This window comes from Pseudorasbora parva, chromosome 13, assembly GCF_024679245.1.
Source record: "Pseudorasbora parva isolate DD20220531a chromosome 13, ASM2467924v1, whole genome shotgun sequence".
NCBI classification, from domain to species: Eukaryota; Metazoa; Chordata; class Actinopteri; order Cypriniformes; family Gobionidae; genus Pseudorasbora; species Pseudorasbora parva.
The window spans coordinates 31,124,861-31,151,682 of record NC_090184.1 but is presented as its reverse complement, the minus strand read 5'-3'; the positions used below and the strand labels follow the sequence as shown (position 1 = coordinate 31,151,682).

Genomic DNA, 26,822 nt, shown 5'->3' with positions numbered 1-26,822 from the left:
TGGAGTTGACATTGGCGGAAAGCTGAAGGTGATTGCTCATAGGCTGTTCCAATCAGTAGTGTCTGCACAGTCCAATCACGTTTAAGAGGGAAACAACTAAATTGAGGGGTTCCGAGATTTTTCTTTTTTCCTTTTTTCTTTTTTCTTTTTAGAAGAAGTAAACGGGTACTTACGTTTATGGATAGAAATGTAAATTAGAGTAAAGAATTACAATATTTGCCTCTGAAATGTACTTGAGTAAAGTCATGAGTACTCCCCAAAAATGATTCTCGAGTACAGATCCCTCAAAATTGTACTTAAATACTGTACTCGAAATGAAAATGTAGTTCGTTACTGTCCAGCTCTGGAAATGACTGTATACATAAGTGGATCAAAAAAGGCACCCTTAACTAATTGCTTTTAATGCAAATTAAAACTATAATAGATTTCCATTTAATTGTAAAAAAAAACCATGCAATTAAGTGTCTGAAAACATTACATTAAAATTCACTCAAGTACAATAATATTTAATCTTTTTTTGTGTGATAACTACTCTTTTTAAACCTATGCAAAAGTGCACTACATTTTCACAAGGGATCTCTTTGAGTCTCTGTCTAGTATCTCCAGCATCATTGGGAACATTCTGCAACTTTCTATCAAACCTAAACTTCAAAGAGTTACAACTAGCAAACAAGCCCTTCTGGGTGCCCATTGTCCTGTTAACTATCTTGCTCTCACTGCTCATTGTGCTCAAATAGGCCCTTTTGTTTCTCTCATCTCCACCGTTTCACTATCAGATAGAGATGTGTCCTCTCTTCAGTCCGGTTGTCATGGTCACTGTCTTATTGTTGTGGCAGCTATTTGTGTCTCATGTTGTGTTCAAAGTGATTTGCAATTATTCCACCTTTCAAGGGGTTATTACAGCTCGGAATATTGAGAATATTGAGCATGCAATGCAGAGCATTCCTTGAAATATACAAGGCTGCGGTTATTTTGTATTAGTGAAACTACTGTTAGTAATAAAGTAAGTCGAATAAAACAGATTGGCATCTTGTAACTGATTATTGATTTGACCCTGGCCAAATATATAATATTGGTTTCAATAATAATTTACTGTGTTGTTACAGTTTCAGAAGGATCAATAAATCATTATGCAATTTTACAGTTCTAAATGTATAGCATTGATTAACCCCTCACAATTTAAACATGGCTTGATGTATTGAGTATCTCATTAATGAAGTGACATTTGTGGAACACAGGTCTGACATATATGCTAAATAGGCACTACTAGTCAATACTGAAGCGTAAACCAGGCAGGATGACTGGACAGTAAAAATGTACAGTGAAGCCATTATTTATTTGTATCTGATGCAGACAAAATGTCTGGTTGTGACGTCATGACTGACAGCTGTGAATGACAGCTTCTTTTAGAAAAGTAGTCACTAAGGCACCAGCAGACTTTTTAGAGCTTTGGCTTTAATTTCTACATTTCCATAACTGTTTATTGCACACACCAACATTGCACACAGACACCGAGTGTGGGTGGGGTTTTGATATATTGGCTCTACTTTTTTCTCCACTGCGCAGTCTCGGGTCCCGAGGTCACTACTGTGCGCCTCAGAGTAGTTCCATTCATAGTAAATGCTGCTCCACATAAACTGTTATCATATACATGCATGGATCTCTGCATATGCTGTGCGTTTGGGTTGCTTAATGGTCATCTGGGAAAGTAATGTGCGCACTTTCATCAGATATATAAGGTAAATCATTTATAAACCTACGCCAATACATGAGAATACATCAATAGCTTTCTAAATATGCTAACTGTTCATCGAGATTTCAAAATAAAAGTTTAAACCCTATTTTGATGTCCACACATTCATGTTCAAGAAACGGCAGTGGCTGTATAATTTCTATCGTAAAGAAGTTGCTAAATATTGAATGTTGTTTAGCCAATATTCCAAGTGGCGCTCACTGCAGCCAAATGATATCCAGCTCCACATCAAATGGATGGAGGGATAGAGTTATGCTAGGGTTAGGGTTCTAGCTCTACCCATTATGCCTAATCTCCAATCATGCAATCATGATGTGTAACAACAAAAATCACCCATGTTGGCACCCTTGCAGGCATTTGTTATAATACATCATTATGTACATAAGTTGATTGTTGGGCTGTGTGATATTGAAGAAAAATACGATATGCAATATCTTGTTAAATAATGTGATATGCGATACGATATTGCTATTAGTGTGTAAAATCTTTTTAAATTATATTAATACAATTATTAAAAAACTGAGAATGATACCATTTGTGTTTCACATTCTTTCTGGGAAAAGAAAGCATTGCTACAACTTCTGAAAGTGACCAGCAGTGTTTTAGCAAAAAAGTATGTGTGTATTTGGTAGTTGGAGCAGAACTGAAGGGATCACATGCTTTTAGAGAGGCGGCTTGTGCGTAAGTTTCGGTGTGTGTCAGACAGCAGACAGCGTGAGACTGCAAGGAGTTGTTTTTCGGAAGTTATTACCTATAATAACAGTTTTTGAACATCAAGCAAGTCACATAAGTAACAGTAGTGCCCAGTCTATTCTCTGCTATATGCCGACCTAACACACTTTTCACAATGTTGAAGTAGCCTATTAAAATCATTCAGATATTGCGTGCCGTTACGATATGCATATCGCGATATGTACATTTGCAATGTTTTGATCATTTCAATATATTGCGCCGCCCTAGTTGATTGTTTATATTATGTCTTAATAGTGGTGTTCTATAAAACCATATGATTACTTGTTTTTGATACTTTATTTGAACCAAAATACTGTTGCCTCGTTTTTATATATATTTTAAGTCATTTTAAAAGATATTCGAATACTCGATTAGTTGTCAAAATAATTAACTGATTACTCAATCACCAAAGTAATTGTTAGTGACAGCCTTAAAAAGTTAATACTTGTAATTATAATGTTTCAAAGAATATATATATATATATATATATATATATATATATATATATATATATATATATATGTGTGTATACTTTAAAATGACTATTAATAGAAAATATTTTACAATGTATATTTGTAAAAATATTGTAAAACTATTATATATTTATATAAAATTTTACAATATTTTACAATGTCATTGTCTCACTGTACTTTTAGTTAAATAAATGCATTCTTGGCGAGCATAATACAAAAATATATATTTTTTTTAATTTCTTTTTTTGGAGGGGGTGAATTTTAAAGTATACAGTATATGATGTTGGTTTTGAACTAGTGAATTTATGGTTCTGATTGAATTATTGGGTTTATGATCACAGTGAATGGTCGATTATTAGAATTATGGGCCAGTTGGTGGTACAGAGGTGCATGCTGTTGAATTGCATGTTTGGTTTTTAATATGCTTTACACAGTATACGACAAACATCCCTGCAGATTATTCTGGCTTAGAAACGCCCACAGGCTAGGTCTGTCTAGCCCACATGAACAACAAAGCACTCATTGCATCAGCCCTGTACCTTTTAAACACAACTTTATTTCCAGATGGACTAGTGCACCCCAACTGTTGGAAATTGCTTACAAGCATAAAATCAGATTGACTTGCCTGTTTTGCGATTATGCATCAGGCGGTCAGTGGATGTACTGTGGGCGGTCCGACTAAGGTTAGGGATTTGATTGATAGGATGTTGATCCCATCAACACGTCTGTCTTGTGTAAATCACATTGGGCTCCCATGGACAGTGTGGTGAACAGCGATTCAATATCTGCAATCTCTTCCTAGGCCTGTTCCGAAAAATCTAATCATCATAAAACATCTAAAGCTGAAAAATCCTGCAGCTGCTTCAAATACAGACTGTATCTGTAGGCTTAAAATGAAAGTTTTAAGAATGCAATAAACTTTCGCTCATTAGCATAACCCCTGCTTCAGATTCATGACAAAGAATTCTCTTGTCCACGCCTTCACCTTTGGCCTCCTTGACAATACACTAACCCTTGGTCTTGACCTCTCAGCCTTTCAAATTAGAAGCAGCTAAATCAATGCTGTCTGATTTGGCAAATTACCAAAGACAATACACTGTAAACTCCTCTTTATTTGTATATGATAATACAATTGTCTGAAGCTGAAGTGATAGCTCAACTGACACAAGGCAGATAAGATCTGTTTCTTGACAAGTTTAACTAATCACAGTTATCTAATTATTGCAGGTTAGCAACATGCCCAAATTGTTATTGAACCTTGAAATTGCTGCGGTCGATGCCGTTGTTAAAATGCTATTTTGAGTCAGCATTTAGTGGTCTTTACATTTGGAGGCTTAAATCATCAGTGTAAGGATTACACAGTAATCCTGTGTGAGTAAATACCCAGCCTGATACATACAGAACGTTATGAATAACTCACTCAGCAAAACTGCTCAACTGTTTTCTAAGAACTATGGTTTCTGCTAGGATTTCGTGTTTTACAAGAAGTGAAATGACTTTACGTCTGCTACCATACCACACAGAGAATCGGTTTCAGCACGAATTCAACACATAAAACCGATATACAATATATTTACACACAGTGCATGGTTAAATACATTGATTTTTCAGATTATACAAAGAATTTATCCCTTTTTCTCCCGTTGTATCAGGTTTAAGGTATAGTGTAAATGATCTCTTTACAGTTGCTAAAATGTAGTTTCTCCTCAATGCAAGGTTGTGATTGTGATAAAATGCAGAGCTGCTGGAATCTGCTGAACAGTTAAAGGCTGGATTTGATATGCCGTACTGCTCTTTAATGCTGCTTATTTATCTCTTCATTTTCTATTTCCACAAACACCCGATTTATACTGGCACAATTTAAAACAGCTTTCCTAGATGATCACAGATGCTGTAAACCTTCTATGCCTCGCATTTAGAAAATACATCTTTTAAACTCTGCTTATCTGTTGTTGAAAGTGATATACATAAGCCTGCTATTATGTTGATGTCTTTCCGATGTTTTCATAGTGAGCTAATGATATTTTCTTTCCCTTACCCCTAGACAACCCTTGCAAACCTTCTTGTATTTTTAGATTTTTATAAAGGCATTATTTATTGTGTTTATTAAGGCATTTTCTCGCGAGGACCATTAGCTGGTCACCACAATATGTGTGATAGGTTTAACTATCCTTGTGGGGAACGTTTTGGTCCCTAAAATGAAGGCAAAACGTGACATTTCATAACCTACACACACACTAGCGTTCAGGAATATATTTTCTTCATCAGGGTTGTTTTCACAAAGACACTCTCAAACACACCGGCTTAATGAGCTTTCCTGCTGTTGCCTGACAGTCTACAGAGTTTTTATTCATTTTCAGACGGCTAAAGCCATTCCTGTGAAATAAACAAGAATTCAAGATTATTCAACGCCACCGCTGTCTCTTCCTTCTTCTTCTTATATGGTAAATTGGAGTGGAAGATCAATCGTCTTAACAACAAAAAAGAGTTTCTGTGTTTCACATAGAAGAAAAATGTGGCATTAGACTCTCGTGTAATTTGCAGGATATGGCTCTGTTGCTTCAGTAAACCCACCAGACAGTGTATTAACCTTGGGATGAGAAACTGATCTCCCCCTTAGTGGAAAGTACTGTATGCTGGTTGAGCTTTTCATAGCCCATATGCAGACTGATTTATCTCTGCGAGCAAAGATTAGGATAGAATTGGGTTCGGATGAACTCCTCTGAGAGAAACAGGGCGAAGGATGTCTAAAATGTTACATATTTTACTTTAAATGACGTCACGGGTTTGTCAGCTAAAGCAGGACTGGCAGGTTGTTAGTCAGAGAGAGAGAGAGAGAGAGAGAGAGAGAGAGAGAGAGAGAGAGAGAGAGAGAGAGAGAGCACGCAGTGGTGATAACACTATCTGTCTATCTATCTACCAAATGACGAGCGTTGCTTTCACGCGCTCCACTCATCACGCGCGTCTGTGAAGTGGTGTTTCATTCCTCGCGCTTGTTTTTCCCCCCGACCACATCACCAATTTATTTGGGCTCTAAAAAGATTGAGCGAACTATCGAAGAGCTTCTGCAGCCGATGTAGGACATGCTTTTGCGCCACGGAAATCTCGGTGTTTTATCTTGCGTTTTTGCCTGCGCTCGGTCTCGTAATGACAATGTAGAGAAAGTGCTCGGTGACCGCGAGCGCAGCGCACGGGCGATGTTGACGCCGTCACCTTGCCGCCTGGTTCCCATCGCTTCTTGACTTTTTTTTCCAGTGGAGTATAATCCAGATGAACTTGTGAATGTAAAAGAAGGCGGCTGTTGAGAAGCAACTGAACCGTCCAGCTGCCCACGCTGCCGCTGGGTCGCTCCGCACGTCTGTGCGCACTTCTGAGGAGAAAACAGCGAGCAACTAAAAAAGGGGACAAGACGCGTCCTTGTTTTTTTGTGGTGAATATTTCGCCCAGTCCTCTTTTGGTGGGCTCTGGACAAACGTGGAGCTATTTCAAGCTTTCTTTTTCTCGGGATATATAACATTAGAATGCTAGCATCCATAACATTTGGAGTAAGGTGTCTAACTTAAGGTGACCATTACGCTCGAGCGTCGACGTTTGCTTGAACGCATAAATGGACGAATACCAGGAGGACTGATTCGGAATTGTTGTCTGGAAAAATGTGGCTGAAACGGTGTGTCACACGCAGGTAATAAATATCCCTTTTGAGATCTCTCAGCTAAGGGCTGAATGCATTAGACGCCCATTGCCAAAATCCTGTCATCTGTGAAGAGTTTTGTAGCAAGTTGATGCGCGTCCTGCTGTTTTCACTTAACTTGTTTTTAATGTGATGTCTTGCTTAAACCTCACAGCTTTGCGTTGTTAATATTCCCGAGGAAACGTTTTAAGTGAAGCTGTTTTTTGTGAATAAACTAGAGGGCTCGTAATTAACAAGATTGACAATCGAGTTGAAGTTATTCACGCTGCTCTCGCTAGGGGCCGCCAAATAACCGCGATTCAATAGCACAGACTTGTCGCGCGCAAATTAGGTCGAATATCAGCTAAACACACCCTCACATGCCACAGTCTACCATTCCAGAACATTTTATGTGCGGTCAATACATTTATGCCATTTTATGAATCACATCGCTTACCTTTTGAGTGACATTTTCATAATAAGGTACAAATGGTGTGCAATTTGCCTGTGGAAAGCCAGGTTGAGTCAGAATCAGAAGAGCTGTAATGACTATGGATTTATTTATGGTTTACAGGAGCTCTTAGAACTTACTGTATGTGGCAAGTGTATGATTAAATCAGACATGCATGCAACAAACCTTTATTATACATTCTGCATGGCAAAAAGTCAGCCAAATGTTAAGCAATACACTATGCTCATGAATTAGAGCAGCCCATGAGTAAGAGCCACAAAAAGGAAGCACTTTTCATTTAAATGTTCATTACCCCAGTCAAAATAGTTTAGGAGCCCCATTCCAAAGATGATGAACAAATACAAGTTAAGTTAATTCAAAGTGGCAGAATTTGACAGCTGTCCTCGCCATTTACATCTGGTTAGCATCTGTTCCAGAGACATAATATGAAAAGCATGTTTAAGGGAATGAAAGTGGAGCCAGGTGAGAATCATTGTTCATTCTCTACCTGATGTAGGATGCTGCAACATATTGCATTCACTTGTTCTCCAGAAGGCGCGCTCTTACTACAGTGACATGATAAAGTGTATATTTTACACATTATTTTGCGATATGTTGTGTTTAGATGAGCTCTGATTTTGTAGAGCAGTGTCATACTGTCCAGACTAATGTCCGCCTGATTAACTGAGCTTACTCAAATTTGTGTAAAATCCATGTTTTATGTTCAGAGGTTTTAGTATGGTATGACAATAGCAAGGGGATCAGGAACAAAGAGCTCATATCTAAGTTTGAGACATTGCTATTGGAGTTTAGCAGTGTGTTACACATGGAGAAAATTAGATATGAAATTGCCGGTAAAGAGAGGTATTTCTATTTTAGTATATATATATATATTTTTTTTTGATCTGGGTGATCTGCTGCTAAAAAAAAAATCCCATCGCAATACTACAAATTTAGCCTCCCCCATGCATTATACATCCACATATTTTTTTTAAATTAGTTTTACAATACACCGTGGCAATAAGAGGCATGCTTTGTTGCACACCAGCAAGGTCTGAGGTGGATCAGCTGCCAAGTTACGAGACGGTGGGGAATCGCCCTTTAGCAGTTATAAAATTCCTCACTATCCAGAGTAAGCTAAACAGCCTTGATAAAGCTTATTAGCTGCATCTCTTAATTGCTCCATCAACTACTTTAATATCTTCACATCAAGGTTATGCATCCTCTCACGGCTCTGGCTTTCTCTTGAGAGCCTTGATTCTCCAGCGCACCTTGAGAGATTATGCTGATGTTCTCATATTAAGATGACCTGGCGAATGGGACCTCGTATGCAACAGACGGGGCATGTATCTCAGAGTCCAGTTTACTGACCTGGAATCCGTTAGGGGAGTAAACAGTGATATGAGAATGTGGGGAATATTAGTCTGTACTGACCTGAGCAGCAGCTGGTTCATTACGGGCTCTTTCACTGGAAAGAATTAGCTCTTTTTTTTGGTGCTTTTTTTTGCTTTGACAAGCCAGTTGGGTCAATTTTGACTTCATTTGATCATATTTTTACATTTTCTTCTTCTCCCTGTCAGAAGAGGTTCTCTAAGTGCACGCTGTACAGCCGTCAATGTCTTAAATGGCAGCACACAACTATCTCATTACCATGTACACTGTAGCGTGTAATAGCATGGGACTTCTGTAATTTTTATACCGCTTTTTTCTTCTTCCTGGATGTAAGCTCGCTTGCTCGCTCGCTCTCACAGTAATGCATGCATGGTTAGTGCGAGGAGTGCTCCTGCTCTTCATTTGACACTCTTGATGGTCCGATATAATGGCAGGACGATTTGATTGCGCCCACCCCCGTTTAAACGGTTATGTAACAACGTCTTGAAGGGTTCGATAAGCCAGAAAGAACTCTCCATACCGCGGTCAATGGCGCAAATGTCAGTAAAGCCAGAAAAAATTGAGTCATGAGTCTGGAAAAAGGAATTTACACTCACGAGTCACGACTATTTAAAAGGCATCAATAAAATTGAGACACCGTGTTTATAAAGTAGAGCTTGACACATTCTGGTTATGTAACTTTTGCTATTTCACAAGGGAAATTGCTGGCATTAGCATATGCTCATACCGAGAGTTTCTTCAAAGCCTTGATCGGAGTCAAGCTATTATATAGCATCATTTGCTGGGTTGAAGCATTGAGTTATAAAGCAGAGGTATTTAACATACAGACTCTTGAGATGCACGCACTCATAAAATAAAGGTTATTTATTGACGTCTATAATTCCATTAACAAATTTTTAAATCTATGGGTCCTTTACATTGTACCAAAAGTTTTTTTGTAGTAGGAAAATCTTCTTCAGGTACTTAAATAGTTCTTTAAACTAAGAAAAAATATGGTTCTTTCCAGCTGTGGCTCGTCTGTATGGGAAGAATAGTAATTCAAACATAGACCTCTGTATTCACTGGATTAAAAATAAATTATAAATGTTTTCAGCATTCTACAACAAATATTTTTCACATTTTCTACACTATATTAAGTCGTAAGTGAGCAGGATATATTAAAATGTAGAGCATGGATTCGACGAGCTTGTTTTCCAGATATTAATGGTGCCTGCACTTCATCTGAAATGTTCTAATTCCCACTTCTGAAGTCATGATTACAAGCTCATTGCATTTGAATTTTGACTTGAGAGGGAAATCATGTCAAATTTTTCATGTCAATTTTTTCCCCAGGAAACTAGTATTTACGATAATTCCGATAGCACGTGAAGGCAATATAAGTGGGACAGCCGGTCTCTTAGCCCTCCCTAGCTCTACAGCTCCCCACAAATGTCCAATGTAAACATGAAACATGGAACTGCGCGCTCTGATAGAGAGCCATTGGGACAGATTTCTGGCTGCCCCGTTTATTTCATTGTTAGATAAACACGCCTTATTATTATTATTATTATTATGTAAACCTCGCTCCAGACCAAGACGATATCAGTCCGCTCTGCATTAGGTCAGTTACTAGTTGGCATGTCTCTTCTTTCTATGTGAAGTAGCGTATTAAAGGGGTCGTGTTATGCGTTTTCTTGTTTTTCTTTTTCTTTATGGGTCCTGCACACTATGCGTTTTTTCAAAATCCTTTGCGAATGAACCTTGTCAGACTGTACGAACATGATCGCCAATGTAAGCCATGTCACACGGGTGACGTCACGGACACTACGTCCACATTTTTTTTACAGTCTGTGGTGCAACCCCTTTAACACACTTAACTTTTATTCTCGCTGTAGTATTGTTGCCACCGGTGCCGCCATTTCATGGAGATGTTGTGTTTTTTGTTGCGAAAAACTTTCACTACGCAGTAAATACTACATTAAAGCAAATCTAAAATGGATGTTGTGTATACTAAAGTCTGTCAGTCATCATTAGAGTGCCACCCCAGGCATAAAGAACATTAGAATTCTGCCAAAAGTGCATCTGATTTGTTTAGAGATTAGAATATAAAGCTTACAAAATTAGTATCATAAACTAGGGCTAAGACCCAGAATCTGCTCTACCTAAATTTATGCCTGTTTCTTTCTGTTCATTGAAAGGTTCTTTGGGGAATCAAACTGGTTCTTCTATGGAATCGCTGCAAAGCCCCTTTTCTGGAACCTTTATTTTTTAGAGTGCAGAGTCAGTGTTAGTTGTCTAAGTTGAGTCACCATGGCAGCGGAGTGCCCTGTACCCTTCAGCACGGCCTGTCTAACAGGGCAGAGGGGGCACACCTGAACCGCACACACACACACACTCACGCACACATTTCATGTAGTGCCTTTGTTCAATCAATACCACCTCTATAAAGCCTCACATTTATCCGTCGTGGCACAAGACTAGCAGTGCCTGCTAGCCCTCCAGGGCCACGTCTCTCTCCCTCTCCTTCTTTTTCCACACACATCTTGAAAATGAACAGTAAACACTTTCATATGAGGTTAAAAGGACTCTGAGGATTTCTCCAAACATCCAGGATGTTGAGGTTCAGCCTGAAAGCATGTCAATGCCTCTAACAAATAAAACTACACATTTAGTAATGAAGTAGTGTATGTTTTTTCTTGTTTAAGCTTGAATGTATGTGCGCATGTTTTATTGAGCCTGTGGGCCGTGTACACAGTTATGCTGGGGGATTTTAGTAATGGCTCTGTAAATGCCTGTGGCTGTTCAGGCTCTTTTATCTGCAAACTTTTAGTATGGAAGATCCCTGCAGTACAAATGCAATGCAGATCTTTTCATCCATAATAACAGCTGATCCTCTCCTCCAAGCCATGTTCTGTATTAGACACAGATAGAGAGTTGGTCTGTGTCTGTGTGTGTGTGTGTGTGTGTGTGTGTGTGTTATAGTAGGTCAAGTAAGTACAGTCAAGTGGCTCTTTAACACAGTAAACAACAACAAACAGTTCCTATTTACTTTCAAGGCAGTTTAAACCAGTTTACGTTGGCGCAACTTAACCTTGATGAGGAATAGAATCTCTTTACTGGATTATTTGTGAATACATGACTCAGTGGGGGCATCAACATTCATTTTCACTGGAACATTTGTTTGACAATCCGTAAAATTACATCTGAAAAATGTTTTCTTAATTATTAACATAACGTGTGTGGATGCTGAACACATTCTCATATCTTTCACAAATCAATTTAAAATGCAGCAGATATCTTTTTTTTACCTTTTTTTTTTTTTTTGCACGGTTCCACTTTATTTGAGAAGCGATCTCCGTTTCAACCAATTTAATCTTCTCAATGGCTTCATTCTGCCAATCAGCCTAATTATTGGATTAAAATTTGGATCATTCTTCAGGTTGCTGTTTGGCGTTCACTGTAGTATTTGTTGGATCCGATCAGAGCATTGTCTTGGCATTTTGGATTTAATAGGAGTAAACAGAATGTAGAAATATGACATTTCACGATCCAGCCAAACAGTTGTCCTGGGGGAGATGTTTGTGGCATCAGTCCATTATTCATCCACTCAAGAGAAAAGAAACCCATTACATTTATTACGTTCAAATTATGTCATAATTTTTCCACTAATATGTTCTTGTGAATCTGCTAGTAGCAGAGGTGGCAGCTAATGGCTCACAGACTCATATTCATTCATTATCCAGCACTGGCCTTTTTTTTAATTTGTTGTAATAATTAATCTACTTACACCGTTTGTCCACCAAAGCGTTTTTTCACTCGGCTGGCATATTCAATTGTTTTCAAGGGGAGTGCCGTGTTTTTAGACAACAAGGTGCTGAGCGAGTATTTCATGCTCAAGTGTTGAGCGTTAACCATTTTTTCACTGGTCGCCGAGAGTTGAAGATTGTTCAACTTTGAGTAAAACGCAGCGCTCATCACTGTCACTTTTCACCCAGCCGTCCAATCACAGTGGAGGAGGGGCGGGACAAATACAACACTGACCAACCATCACGCTCTTTTGTACTGTACAACGTCGATGTATTTGTTTGATAAAAACAAGCAGCATAATAATGGAACAAAATAATTTAAATAGGAGCTTGAGCAAATACTAAAGATTGCTCAGGCTCCTATTTAAATTATTTTGTTCTGTTATTTTTGACAGAATTTTGTTGTATTTTTTTCTTTATATTTAAATAGAATCAATACAGAAACAAACTATTTGTGAAATGAGATACTAGTAACAATTCTGCGGATATTCCGTATCTTAACAAGTAGTCTCAACTGAAAAAAACCCGGTGCACTGCCAAAACACTTTGGTGGACACGTGGCCTTAGTTAAAGTTTTATTTATGACTGGCTACAAATGTGGATTATGGCTGGGCGGTACAGCTAGAAAGTTCAATATGGTCTGAAAATGCTGGGTGATTTATAAAACTGAAACGTAAGACAAAAAAATCTTGCTAAAAATAAGATATTTTCCTTACTTAATTTGCATTAGGAAGAGTGACTTGACTTTTCTGCTCTCCAGCCACTGTGGTTAGTGGTTTCCAAAAGTTACTAGCCACTCAAGATTTTCACTGGCCACAATTTTTGACATGGATACCATTGGGGGAAAATTGCCATATAGATATTTTTTTAATATTATCTTGGCAGTTGATACAATCGCACAGATACATTCTACTATACTATTCTACTATACTATTCTACTTTCAGCGCAATAGGCAGTGAAAAGGTACTCAAGTTAGTACTGAGCGGTGGCTTTATGTGTGCACACTTTATTAGTCAAATGTGAAATTAGTCAAATAATCGAAATTCAAGCCATGTAACAATATTTATCCAGAGTGAATGAAACGAGCGAGCGAGGGGAGGCGGGTTTGTGTGTCAGGCGCAGTTGGTATTTTGTATCTATTCTGCAGAAAATTAGTATGGGAAACGTTTCAGGTATTTCAGTATCGATATGTATTGATAAGTGCACTAAATTACACATAGTTTATTATTTCAGATGCCTTTTTAGAACACTAATGAAAAATAAAAATACACAATTCAAAAATGTACAGGACATTATATAAAATTCAACCCACTAAAGTGTCTAGTAGGAGTGACCGTCACACACCACTGCTGAAATCCACACACATTTGGCAGGTCTACAGTGTTGATGTCAAGCCCTGACTACATCAATATTGAACTTTTTTTGATGATGCAAATAAAATAAACATACCAAGTCTAATATTATTTTTGTTACTAAAGTCTAAGCCAAGGTCGCAGTCTTCCATTATGCTTTTTATATTTAAGATTTAATTTTTCATGTTATATTTCTCGAATTTTGTTTCTTCTAGTAGCCCAGCCAGCTCTAGTTTGATGAAGTGGATGAGTAAAAACTTTGTCCTCAGAACCAGTCTTTAAGTTTGTTTCAGGTCCATGTTTTATGCCTGTGAGAATGACTTGCACTCGAGTTCCCCATAACGTCACCACATCAGAGCAAGCAGACAGGGGAACCTTAGCTTACATGCTAATTACAAGTCTCAGATAGTTTAGAAATGTAATTGGACAGTGTAATTGCTAACTATGCGTGACAGCAATATGGACACCAGGGACACACAAACTGCCACAGAGAGTTCTGGAAGCTAACTGGATGTTTTACATACACTGTGACTTATTGAGGTCAAACAGGGATGGTTTATTTAGTGTGACGAGGCATTAATTTGTGCTGAAATGCCATACATCATGTTAGTCCAAACATGAGCTTCTGTTGGAACTAACAGAAGAGATATAAATTACAGCGCGCCGTGCACCAATGAATCCTATGAGTCCATATCAGCTGGTGCGCTAAGAGTTGTTTGCGTAGCCATCCACTCTAAAGACTTTGCACACAGAGGGAATGGATATACCAATAAAGCCATTCTTTCACATTCAATACATAGCAAACAGAGGTAATTCTGGTAGGATCAATGCACTCTGCCATGGCTTGAATCGTGAATGTTTATATATAGATTATCTGTAAGAAGCTTGGAATCATTAAGATTTTGTAATGTCCCTTATTCTCACCATGGCTGCGTTTACTTGATTAAATACCGCAAAACAACTGTTTTCCATTTTAATATATTTTCAAATGTAATTTATTCGTGTGATTGCTAAAGCTGAATAAAGCATTACTCCAAGTTTCAGTGTCACATGATTCTTTAGAAATCATTATAATTTGCTGTGTGTGTGTGTGTACTGCATGGTACTGTATCATGGTTTCCACAAAAATCCTAAGAAATTATTTTCAACATTGATCATAAATGTTTCTTGACCAGCAAATCGGCATATTAGAATGATTTTCATTCATTTCTGAAGGATCATATGACATTTAAGATTGAAGTATTTGCTGCTTAAAATGTAGCTTTGGGAACAAATTTTATTTAAAAATGATTTAAAAACAGTATTATAGTTTTTACTGTATTTGTATCAAATAATTGCATCCTTAATGAGCACAAGAGACTTATTAGAATTTTTCAACACCAGTATATGCAACATTTTACTTATGAACCAAGGATTTATAGGATATTGTTTAAAAAACAACAACAAAAAAAACACCTTTTGTTCATTTATTAACATTATAAACAGTAGTACTTTTCCGATACACTGAAAGGCTGAAACTCAATCAGAATTGGCGAGTCAAAATGAATTCAGTGAACTTATGATGTCTCTATGGAGATTTGATTGACATCACATTTGATTGGACATGACTAGTAATGACAAAGTAGTATAATGTTTGGCAGATAGCTGTAGAGGAGTATGATGGAGAGAAAATAGATATGTCTGCCCCAGATGCTGTCCAAGGAGCGTGCCGAGTCAACTGATGGTCACTTTTGAGGTAAAAATATCCAGCATGGGGGTCAGGTGGCTTGCCTTCATCCAGCATTTACTGAAATTTCAGATCTGATACTAGTCTGGTCCTAAATGTTGTAATGAATCTTGCCCCTTCGAAACTTGATGCCTGGTTTGAGATTTAAATCATGACCTTGAAACCCGACAGCATTTTAGACAAAATGCAGCTTCAGTGACGATTTCAGACCCCCACGGCCCTCTCCACATTGTCCCATAATTGCCTTCAGTGGGGAACTTTCTGCTGAAATATGATTCCATCAAACCGGCTTTATGCTTGGTTAACCAATTAATTTTCTACGGAAGACTTCAATATGAGGACGATTTGAACTTCCTCACACAGGCAAACCGAAATCTTTTCTCTGTAAGAAAAGACGACGGTGGTGTTCCTTGACAGATCTCTGTGTTTTGTTCCAGATTAGTAGTTGGCTGTGAGTGGGAATAAGCCCTTCACATTGACCACATTCCTGAGAGCTTGCGGGTTTAATGCTTTGATGTTTGAGGCATGTTTCAGCAGTACGCAAGTATGAGATATGACGTTGCTTTGCGCATCAGGGTATTATTTACTCCCTTTTTCTGCAGTTATGCAATACAGCATACTCAGGATGACTCATTTATCTATCAGATGATTGTGGTATGCTACACAAAATTATTTCGATTTTGATTCAAAAGCTTTCGATTAAATTTCAATTCCAAATATTTTGGATATATATCAGATATGGCACATGGCAAATTTTCTCAAAAAAAAAAAAAAAAAAAATTCTCTCAACTAATGCTGTAAACTACACATGAGAATCAGTTACTCCATTACTATAAAAATTGAAGGTTAAAAAAAAATCAATTTTTAAATTACACTTAAGGACGCTTTTATAATACTAACTTTGCAATTACATGCTTCAATAATTTCTTTTGAAATGCAAACATTTTAATGGTGTCTTGTCAGAAGGCATACAAAACTTGAAGGATTAATTCAAACATGCATTAAATATTGAAGAACATTAAAACTCGTAATGAATACGGTGCACATCTTTAGCAAAATGTTCTTCTCAGAGTTCATTTTTCTAGCTGACTAACGGTCAAAGGTCACCTGATGTGGTTTTTCTAAGGTAAATGTGACGTTCCGTGGCATTGTTCACAAGCTGTTTTATTGATGTCTTTCCACGGTTGAAACACTGATTAAGCGGTTGCCTGAGATACAGTATGATACGTTGTACTGTATCTTTCAACATACCTTCAGATGTTCATTCATGTTTATTTCACACTGTAAGTAGTATTAAAGCGGAGGAGATGAGCTGCGTTCAATCTGCCACGCTACATGAAACTGCGCCAAACCGGTAGATTTTGTTGAATTTCGTAATACAATGGATATCATTTTAAATCTGAGACTTTGTTTCATGTCAAAGGAACAAAGCACAAAGCTTATTGCACTTTTTTGGGATGGCAGGGGCGCTGCAATGTACGGTTCAGTGTTCATTCATCAACTGAAAACAGGATGACTAATCAATTCTTGGGATTAAAGAAGCTATATTGGTTCATAAAAATGAGAATAAATAAAAATGGAGAAATCAATATTTTTTACCCAGCCCAAATTTTTCGCATTTTCACTTAGCTAATAAAATAAAACCAGCTCTTCAGTAGTCCATTATTAGAATATTTATTGAAAAAAATAAAACTTTTTCTACATACTTCTTTTGACCTCTTGAAACATGCTTTACTTGACATCTAATGTTAAAGAGGACCTGTTATGTCCTTTTACAAAGTCTTGATTTTGTTTTTGGGTCTACTAGAACCGGTCTTCATGTTTGAATGTTCAAAAAACAGCTTATTTTTCACATATTTTATGTTTTTTGCAGCACCTCTCTTCCCAGTCTGTCAGTAACACTTTTTAGTTCCTGTCTCTACTGATCCAGCCGACTGATCCAGTGTTCTGGGATTGGTCAACCACTTCAAGAGTGTTTTGGAAATGTCCTACCCCTTACCATAACCACATTAGATCCTTTGCAAATCTTTTTCATACATAAAGAAAGTAAAAAAAATATAAACAAAAACATAATAGGTCCTCTTTAGAGATATTCCTAAAGACTATTTTAGGTAACATAAGAGCATGAGATGAATATTGTTCAGAATTTCTGAGTTGCATGCTCTCTCATCTGTGTGTAATTTATGTATTAATGAATTTTCTGGTGCGCATAGTCATAAATTGCTTTGACCATCAAATCACTTTGTGGCATAAGGGCACACACACACACACACACACACGCACATTCATCATCTCAGCGGCGCTCTGGCTCCTCCATATACAATATTCCTTCCTTTATGGTCATTAAGGTCAACAATCTCATCTCACAGATCTTAGGGATGCTTAGGCAAACTCCCTCTCTTTCTCCTTCTCTCTCACTGTCGCCTAATTAGAGTCTTGTCTTTACTGCTCCATATGTGTGTGGTGTGAGACTTGTGAAGAATAATGGCAGGATTAATCTTGGCTTGAGCGTGCACAGGCGGTGCAGAAGAAAATGGAGTCCAGCCCTGCTCATAATTTGCTGTTTGCTCTCCTCCGGACAGGCGTTTTGCTCAGACACTTGAGCCAGAACCGACCTTAAGGCTTTAAAGTGTCTCCAACCGTTATTATTCTGGTCCACTATGCCTTAAAGGTACAAACTTTTATTAAAGGCAGTGAAAAGAACAAGTCATTGTTTCTTATCTATAGTGAATCCTTCTTCTCAGCTATCTCTCTCACTTTCTTTCTCTAGGGCGGCATTTGGGAGCTTTTTGGAGTCCTGACCAGCTTTTGATACCAAAAACCAAAAGAATAATTTCTTTAGTACAAAAAAGATAAAAAAACAGAAAGGAAAAAGTTACAACAAGGGCTTTAAATGCACAGTTGCTATTGAGATATGCTTTGAAAATACACTACCATTCAAACATTTGCAGTTGGTAAGATTATTATTTATTTTTTTCCTTTGAAATAGGTCTTTTAATACCCATTCACATCAAGGGGGCGATAACGATAAAGATATAGTTCTAAAAATCGTTCTCAAAAGCAGAGTTCACACCACAGTTATACCAATAATGACACATGGAAATTATATTGTTGGAATCACTTTCAGAATGATTTTATCCAGTTGATGAACAATAAGAACTTTGATAGCTAATCAGAATCCATCCTGCTGTAACAAGCTTAAGCATTTAAAGCGACAGACAAGCACACGCTTAGAATAAACAGAACAATATCGTCCGCTGGTGTGGATGCTAATACAGTTGTCTTTAAAGCTGCAGTCCGTAACTTTATTTGGTTAAAAATGATCCAAAAAATTTTTTTTAGCAAATATATAACCAGCAAGTGTACAAAGCTATCTCCTTACCTTAGCGAGATTCACAACGTAAGCTTGTAATAATGTGTTATAATTTGAGAGGTACTGGTTGTCTGCCTATCACCAGACCAAGCTCAATTTAAGATTAAACATTGGTCTGTGGAGTCTGCTCTGTATTTTCTACTGCACAAGACGCGTGATAAACGAGCATAATTCAAATTAATTTGTACGCAATTGGATAGTTTTTCAACCAATCAGATCACAAGAGGCGTGATAAACGAAAATAATTCAAATGAATTTTTATGCAATTGTATAGTTTTTCAACCAATCAGATCACAAGAGGCGTGATAAACAAGCATAATTCAAATTAATTTGTATGCAATTGAATAGTTTTTTAACCAATCAGATCACAAGAGGCGTGATAAACAAGCATAATTCAAATTAATTTGTATGCAATTGGATAGTTTTTTAACCAATCAGATCACAAGAGGCGTGATAAACAAGCATAATTCAAATTAATTTGTATGCAATTGAATAGTTTTTTAACCAATCAGATCACAAAAGGCGTGATAAACGAAAATAATTCAAATACATTTTTACGCAATTGAATAGTTTTTCAACCAATCAGATCACAAGAGGCGTGATAAACGAAAATAATTCAAATTAATTTGTATGCAATTGGATAGTTTTTCAACCAGTCAGATCACAAGAGGCGTGATAAATGAAAATAATTCAAATTAATTTGTATGCAATTGAATAGTTTTTCAACCAATCAGATCACAAGAGGCGTGATAAACAAGCATAATTCGAATGACGCTGTATGCAATTGGATAGTCATTCAACCAATCAGATCACAAGAGGCGTGATCAACTGGCAACGACCCATCACTCCTCAATCCGTTGTCGTGTTAAAACCGCCAATAGAGCATCAGGTGGATAAGGCAGTCTGGGATTGGTTCCCACAAAAGTGTAACAAAAGCAGTAGAAATTAATGTACAGATTTCCAGACTGAGCTGCAAAGCGAAATCAAATCACTAGCAGATCAGGCTGGGTTTACGCAGTCTATGGTACTGGTCGATTTCTGCTGGGAAATCCAGCATGTCTTTGTGTAACGGTCCAGCTTGCAATAGTGTGGGATGTGTGGATGCTGCAGGTGGCGGATCATTTATAGCTTTTTCTCATAGCAGCTTGAATAATTAAACTTATCATTTTGATGGCGGATTGTAATCCAGAAAGGTCCAAACGACAATCATTAGTGACAACTGGAGATTCACCTGTAATCAACAGCAAAAGATTAGACTGTATGGACATTGAAAACTACAGGTAACACTTAAGCACACTAAATATACATAGTCACGCAATGCTGATGTTGCTTACATTAACAATTTATGAACAAAGTATAACAATAATAATCATTTGCACGGTTTGATGTGACATGAGCCAAGTGATTTAATGTAATGCTTTATTTCTCAGTTGATCAGAACAAAAATGGCAAGAAATCTTACTGACCCAAAACTTTTGCCCAGTCATGAAGTATAAACTAGCGAGGGTGTTTCTCCCCTCTTTTAGTTGTATTTGATGCTCCCTCACTGCTGGCCACCCTTAAAGTCTGTGGGAATTTCAGGCAGGATACAGGTGAGGCCATGTGCAGGTGAGACAGCGCATTTCTTGTCTTGCTCCCACGTCCCGTGCCGGCGTGCATGAGACGACCTCATAGTGCAGCCGAGCTGAAAGCATAGATTATTAATAGAGCAAATATAGCCTGTGGTTTCAGGACCAGAATAAAACAACGTTGATGCTTGTCATTTAGAATTACACCGAGCCACTGAGCATTAAAGAGGCCAGTTTTATAGACAGGTACTCAGTGATCCGGGGTAAGAGATGACGTGTGGGCTGTCCATTCCGTTTTCCTATGAATCCACCACATTTATTCTATTATTATTATTATTATAGGTCTTTTCCCATCAATGTTGTATGTAGAAGCGATTGTCAGTATTTTTCCAGTGTCCTTTTCCCTGTCTGAGTTCAGGGGAAATGCCAAACGCGAACTTTAAAGTTTCTTCTATAATGAAAGAAGAGAGGGATAACGCAAATGCAGTGGAGGTCATCTGTTATCTGTTTTCCATCAGACTGCCTTTGGAAAAGGCAAATATCAGTGTCAGATAAAGAGAAGAATGGTCGACACTGTTGTCTCTTGTTTCTTCCTTTCTCTCTATCTATCTTTCCGGCTTTGCATTTAGGCATTTCCATCCAGTTAGATGAATAGGCATGTTTGATCACCAAGACTTGCCCCTGGAGCAAGAAATGCATGAAGGAGAGAAAGAGGGAGCAAAAGGACCCTCACGGAGCTATTCATGAGCTTCTTCTAACGCAATGCAAATGAAAGGTTTCTTGTATCTGCTGAGTTCTATTTTAGATTTGCTCAGGGAGATACTCACTATACAACCCAGGAAAGACGGGCTGAATGGTCAGGAAGTGTGTGTGTGTGTGTGTGTGTGTGTGTGTGTGTGTGTGTGTGTGTGTGTGTGTGTGTGTGTGTGTGTGTGTGTGTGTGTGTGTGTGTGTGTGTGTGTGTGTGTGTGTGTGTGTGTGTGTGTGTGTGTGTGTGTGTGTGTGTGTGTGTGTGTGTGTTCTGGCACACATTTACTCTATGCATGTGCTGAGTGTTTGGAGGATCTCATCATTTCAGGGCCACACTTACGCTCTCTTGAGCCACAAGCCACGATGCTTATCAGAAATCCCCCAACACTGTATAAACACGTGAAGGATTATGCCACTGCGGTTTTCAAAATTACCTCCATCTTCAGTTCAGTTTTCTTCTCTGCATCTTCAGCATAGTAGCATATTCAATAATGTCTGCCCTGAGAAGATGAATGCAATTTGTGTCAAATAAATCAACATCTTTTGCTCGCCCTGGATAGTATTACCATCATTAAAATGAAGAAAAGTCATTTCTACTACCGAAAGGTATTTATTTCTTTTATTCAGCGAGGAAGGACACTTTACATTGATCCAAAGTGTCTGTAAATAAATGCTATTCTTTCGCACTTTCCATTCATCAAAGAATCCTGAAAAAAATGTATCATGGTTTCCACAAGAAATATTAAACTGTTTTCAACACTGATAATAATTTGACTGGGCATTGACATAAATTGCATGATTCGATTCGATTCACAAGCTTGCGATTTGATTAAATCCAATTCGATATCGATTAATTAGAGTGTCAGGTACAGTACATTCAGAAACAGAAGTTTTCTGGAATAGGAGGAAAAGGAAAAATATTATATCATCACTATAATATTAAAGGTTAAAATGAATTGATTTGTGGGCTACTCAGATTTAAATTACACATATGTTTCTATAATAACATTATACTACATTTTATTACAATTATGTTGTTTATTTTATTTTATTTACAAATCAACATTCAAATGGTGGCTGTCATAAACGCACAATGGATTTATTGAAACATAGGCTACATTAAATATTGAAGTAAAAGTTGAGTTAAAAAAGTAATGAAAAATGCAATATAATGTTAGCCTGACAAGCCAGAGCCACATCAAGATGTTTGGTCTGGAAACTCACCATAGACAGGGCTCAATCCGAGGGGCGGGATAAACGGTTGTCTTTCAAACTCCCTCTGCATAGGATAGGATAGCGCTACACCAACCAGAGCAATGAAGGTGAAACAGAGCTCGTTGATAGATTAAACATTCACCGTATCCGGTCGGCTAAACTACGAACACATCTTCCCTTCTTAAGAATGACTTCAGTGCTGTTCTTTGTTCTTTTCTCAGAGAAAACCTTAACTCCAAGTCTTCCAGAGTCGCGGTCAGAGCTGATTCGTAAGACCGCCGTTCGCCAATTTCTGTGTTTACTAGAAGCACGCAAACGCAACTCGGCCGTCGTCATTATGGCCCCGCCCACCGACTCTATACACAATGTGACGACCACAGTTTGTCGTTTACATCTCAGAAGTGAATTGAGAGTTCGTAGACGACACTCACCACAAATTAGATTTGCTGCCGCTAGGGTGCGTCTAGATTTCTAGGCTAATATAATGTTTTTAGCAAAATGGTCTCCTCTAGAGTTATTTTTTTAGCTGAGTAGTGAGTTTTAGGCATTTAAATGGCTATTCTGAGGTAAATGAATGCTATATGATGTTCTTTAGAAGCGGTTTTATTCATGCCTTTCCGTTGATGAAACGCTGATTGAGCCATTTCATAAGGCATGATATGGATTTCGGTAAGTTATATTGTATCTTTCAACATTCATTCTGATGTTCATTTGTGTTTTTTGTGTGCTATAACATATCAAGTATTAAAGAGGAAGAGTTGATCGGCTTACGTGCGTTCTGTGCCGTTGCTTTGCTTGAACTGAGACGCTACAGCGATCTAAAGCACCAAAGCGGTATTTATCGTTTGAAATTTGGAATACAATTTACAGAATTTGAAAGCTACAGAGAAGTAACAAATCTTTTTGCGATTTGTTGGATGGGATGCACACTACACAGCTTTGTTCATTCATCAACTGAAAAGAGCACAGACCTTCGGAATTAAGAATTTTTGAAAATTGAGAATCGATTAAAATTGAGAAATCTGTATTTTTTTACCCAGCAAAGAAATGTTTATTGAGCAGCATATTACAATGATTTCTGAATGATCATGTGACATTGGAGAAATCACAGGAATAAAATACATTTTAAAATATACATTTATGTTATATTGCAATCATATTTCACAGCATTAGATTTTTTACTGTGTTTTTGATCAAACTTTTAAATGGTACTATGTATTGTATAATATTACATTACTTTTTATTAGTTTAGCTGATGCTTTTATCTAAATATAAAGAAGTGCCGTAAGAAAGTTATGAGCCAACAATATTTGCAGAACACAGTGGCAAGTTTGAGGTCAGATCAGTAGCCCACGCAAGCTGAAGTAAATGCAGAAAAGAGAAGAAACTTGTTTTTTTATTATTATTATTAATAGGAGTTATATGAAGTGTCTTCAGGTTTTTTAAAGGTTGTGATGATCTCAGCAGATCAAGCGAAGGTTTGCCACTCATTCAGAGAGGGTGAAGCTTCTAGAAAGCCTCATTGTGAAGCAACCACCAGTCACCAACTATTTACAGACAGCAAGCAAACAAAAAACAACCGAAGTCTCTTTCTAGGTGGAGATCAGATAGAAATAGCTCTTGATCTTTGTCTTTTTTTATTTGGGCATGTTGTAGGTTGAATGGACAGAGAACAACCAGATCTAAATGAACTCAATTGAAAGTTGAGGTTGGTTTGTGTCTTGTCTTTGAGTATGGGGTATATGCAGGAAAAATAAATAAAAAGAGCTTAGAAATCTCTGTACTCTCTCTCTCTCTCTCTCTCCCACCCATGCCTTGCCCTGACATTGTTTCCCCGTGTTGTGCTGTTGTGACTGGCAGCCAGGAGCCACGGCGCTGTCCGAGGTGCTGAAGACAGAACTGCTGCTCATTTGATTTGAGTCTCAGCCTCAGACAGCATCAGCTGTCTAGCACGTCTCTGAAACAACTCAAGGAAATGTTGTTCAGTGTAATCCCACTGCACTTTTGGGACTTTTATGTTTTACTTCTGCAGGTTTGGCACCTTTTTTTTTTTTTGCTGATTCATAAATCTGTGTTTGGAGAAATAACATCTTTACACTGAAGTGCTCAGGCATGTCTTTGAAAAACTGGGAAGATAATCTCACTGATTTGCTGTACTACCTAAGACCTGTCAGCAGATTAATGTGCGAAATCTTTCCTATAGCGAGTAAATGGCAGGGCTTTGCAATGACGTCACATCTCCCCAATGAGAGAGCAGGGATTTGTCCTTTTCCCTGCCTAAGCCTCATTACACACACTTACATACTCAGACACCCCTGTCATGTCTTTCCAGTCTGCTTCTGACGCTTCTATAGCTGTATAATTACTAAGAGTTACTTTCTGAACAGCTTCCCAATGGCCATATCTGAGCCAGACAAATACAGATAACAAAGTATTTTTATTTTTATAAAACATTTTTATTCACAACTTAGCATTATTCGCCTTGTGTGTGTGTGTGTGTGTGTGTGTGTGTGTGTGTGTGTGTGTGTGTGTGTGTGTGTGTGTGTGTGTGTGTGTGTTTGTGTGTGTATATATATCGATCAGGCATAACATTATGACAGGGGAAGTGAATAACACTGATGATCTCTTCATCATGGCACCTGTTAGTGGGTGGGATATATTAAGCAGCAAGTGAACATTTCCTCCTCATAGTTTATGTGTTAGAAGCAGGAAAACTGGGTAAAAAAAAAGCCCAAGCCAAAAAAAAAAAAAATTCAGGATTTGAGTGAGTTTGACAAGGGCCAAATTGTGATGGCTAGATGACTGGGTCAGAGCATCTCCAAAACTGTGGCTCTTGTGGGGCGTTATGTCTGATTGGTGTAGATAGATATAGATATAGTTAGATACAATGTTTTTATTTCATTTATTTATTTACAACTTATGCCTGTTATTACATATTTAAATTGCATTACATATTTAAAATTAAATACAAATTAGATTTTTTTTTAAAGATTTTTTTTTTAAATTATTATTTAGAAGAGATGTTTTGTTGTGATGTTTTTTTGACCATGGCAACAGTAATACGTCAAATAATGGAGGCATGGAAACATTGTTCCCTTTCGTTCAGTCACTCCGACGTAACGTCAGTGACTGACGAATGGGGGTTTCGCCTAGAAGCCAATCATCTTCGAGATCTTAGAAAGCGCCCAATGGCAGTGCCAATGCCATGGGCATGCGAATTTGCATGCGTAACTCCGCCTACCCACCTGGGTATATAAGGAAGTAGCTGGCATGAATCGCATTATGTTTCTGCTTCGGAGCCAAGAGCATCTCTTCACTCCGGCAAGCCTGAATTCTGAAGTCCTCTCTTCAGTCTTCGAGACGAGCGGTTCTCCAGGGTGTTGGTGTAACGGCGCGTTCCAGCGATCTCACATTGCCTGCCTGCTGATCTGTGCAGTGATCTGCAACAGCTGTGTGTGTTTTCCCTGGGCGCTTCGGCACTCTGCAGAGCTTCCTCTCACAAAAAGAGCTTGCGTGTGGCACGTCTTTTTCAAGACGGGTTGCCCGCGCACTTCCGGGTGCGGTCGATATCTGTTGCTGTCTTTGGGACGCATTCACTGCTCGACGTGTTTGGGCCCAGCACGTTCGGACAGTGTTTGTGGATGTGCTGTGTTCCCTCTGTGGGAACATGACCATCGCGATGTTGTGGTCGAGACTCGATGATCTCTGTAAAGAGAGAGAGTCCCCTCTGCCACACCCCGATCTACCATCTCCGAGAGAGGTGGTACTTTGGCTGGTGGCCAGGGTGACCTGAGGGCGGTGCTGTGGTATTAAGAACCCCGACGATCATTCCTCGGGCCACTCCCGCCCTCTTGCACATCGCTTCCAGTGAGTGTTGGACTGAAGCAGCGGGACCGTCTGCTGACGCCCCGTTCGTTTCGTTCATACTCCAGATAGCGGCGAGAGGTCGATTGCCGCATCTCAAGGTGGGCTAGAGTCCTTTGGGGATGACGATTCGGCTATGCTCCGCCTCCGGGTGTGGTAGCACTGTAGAATCTGACCTAGAGTTGACAGCCATGTTATCTCGGGCAGCCGCGAGCCTCGGGCTGGTGTGAATCTCCACCATGTCACGAGTGCTCGCGGTTGGGCGATTGGTTTTTGGAGGTGGCACCCGACAGCTGCGGGCCCCGCCCCCAATGCCATTTCGCTCCCGAGATGCATGAGGAGTGCACGCGGTCCGGGAGATCTCCGGGTCTTCCCGCGACCGTTTGGTGGCCTCCTCCGCCTTCTCTGCCCTCGAGGGGTCGCGGCCTAAGGGTACACTGGGGTCCCTCCCTCTCAGTCAGGTGCTCTGTTGCGCACTACGGTGTCCACTGAGTGCTTTGACTTGACGCGGTGAGGCTATCCTAAGCGCCCTCCCAAGCCTGCTGGCTCGTCTACTTCGGTGGCGTAGTCCAGCAGTGCTATGGGGTAAGCTGCCGCCCCGATGCGTATGCACGAGGACAGAGCTGATCCAGGGCTTACGAGCCCCCTCGCAGAGCAGACCCCAGTGGAACGCGAGCCCTTCCCTGGTCTCCTCTGTCAGGGCGCAGTCGTTACCAG

The 26,822-nt window shown here is 38.8% G+C and overlaps 1 protein-coding gene across 2 annotated transcripts in view; it reads left to right on the top strand.

The window, feature by feature from the left end:
* The window catches only part of ajap1 (adherens junctions associated protein 1), a 163,897-nt gene that overhangs the window by 81,893 nt on the left and 55,182 nt on the right, over positions 1-26,822 (top strand). The window contains exon 1 of one of the 2 annotated variants that reach the window (XM_067413916.1): positions 5,829-6,640. The exons of the other annotated variant lie outside the window; for it this stretch is intronic. Within the exon in view, the coding sequence (XP_067270017.1) occupies positions 6,612-6,640 (29 nt within the window). The 5' untranslated portion in view covers positions 5,829-6,611. Of the gene's footprint in view, positions 1-5,828; positions 6,641-26,822 lie in introns of those variants that run through there. 2 annotated transcript variants of the gene reach the window in all.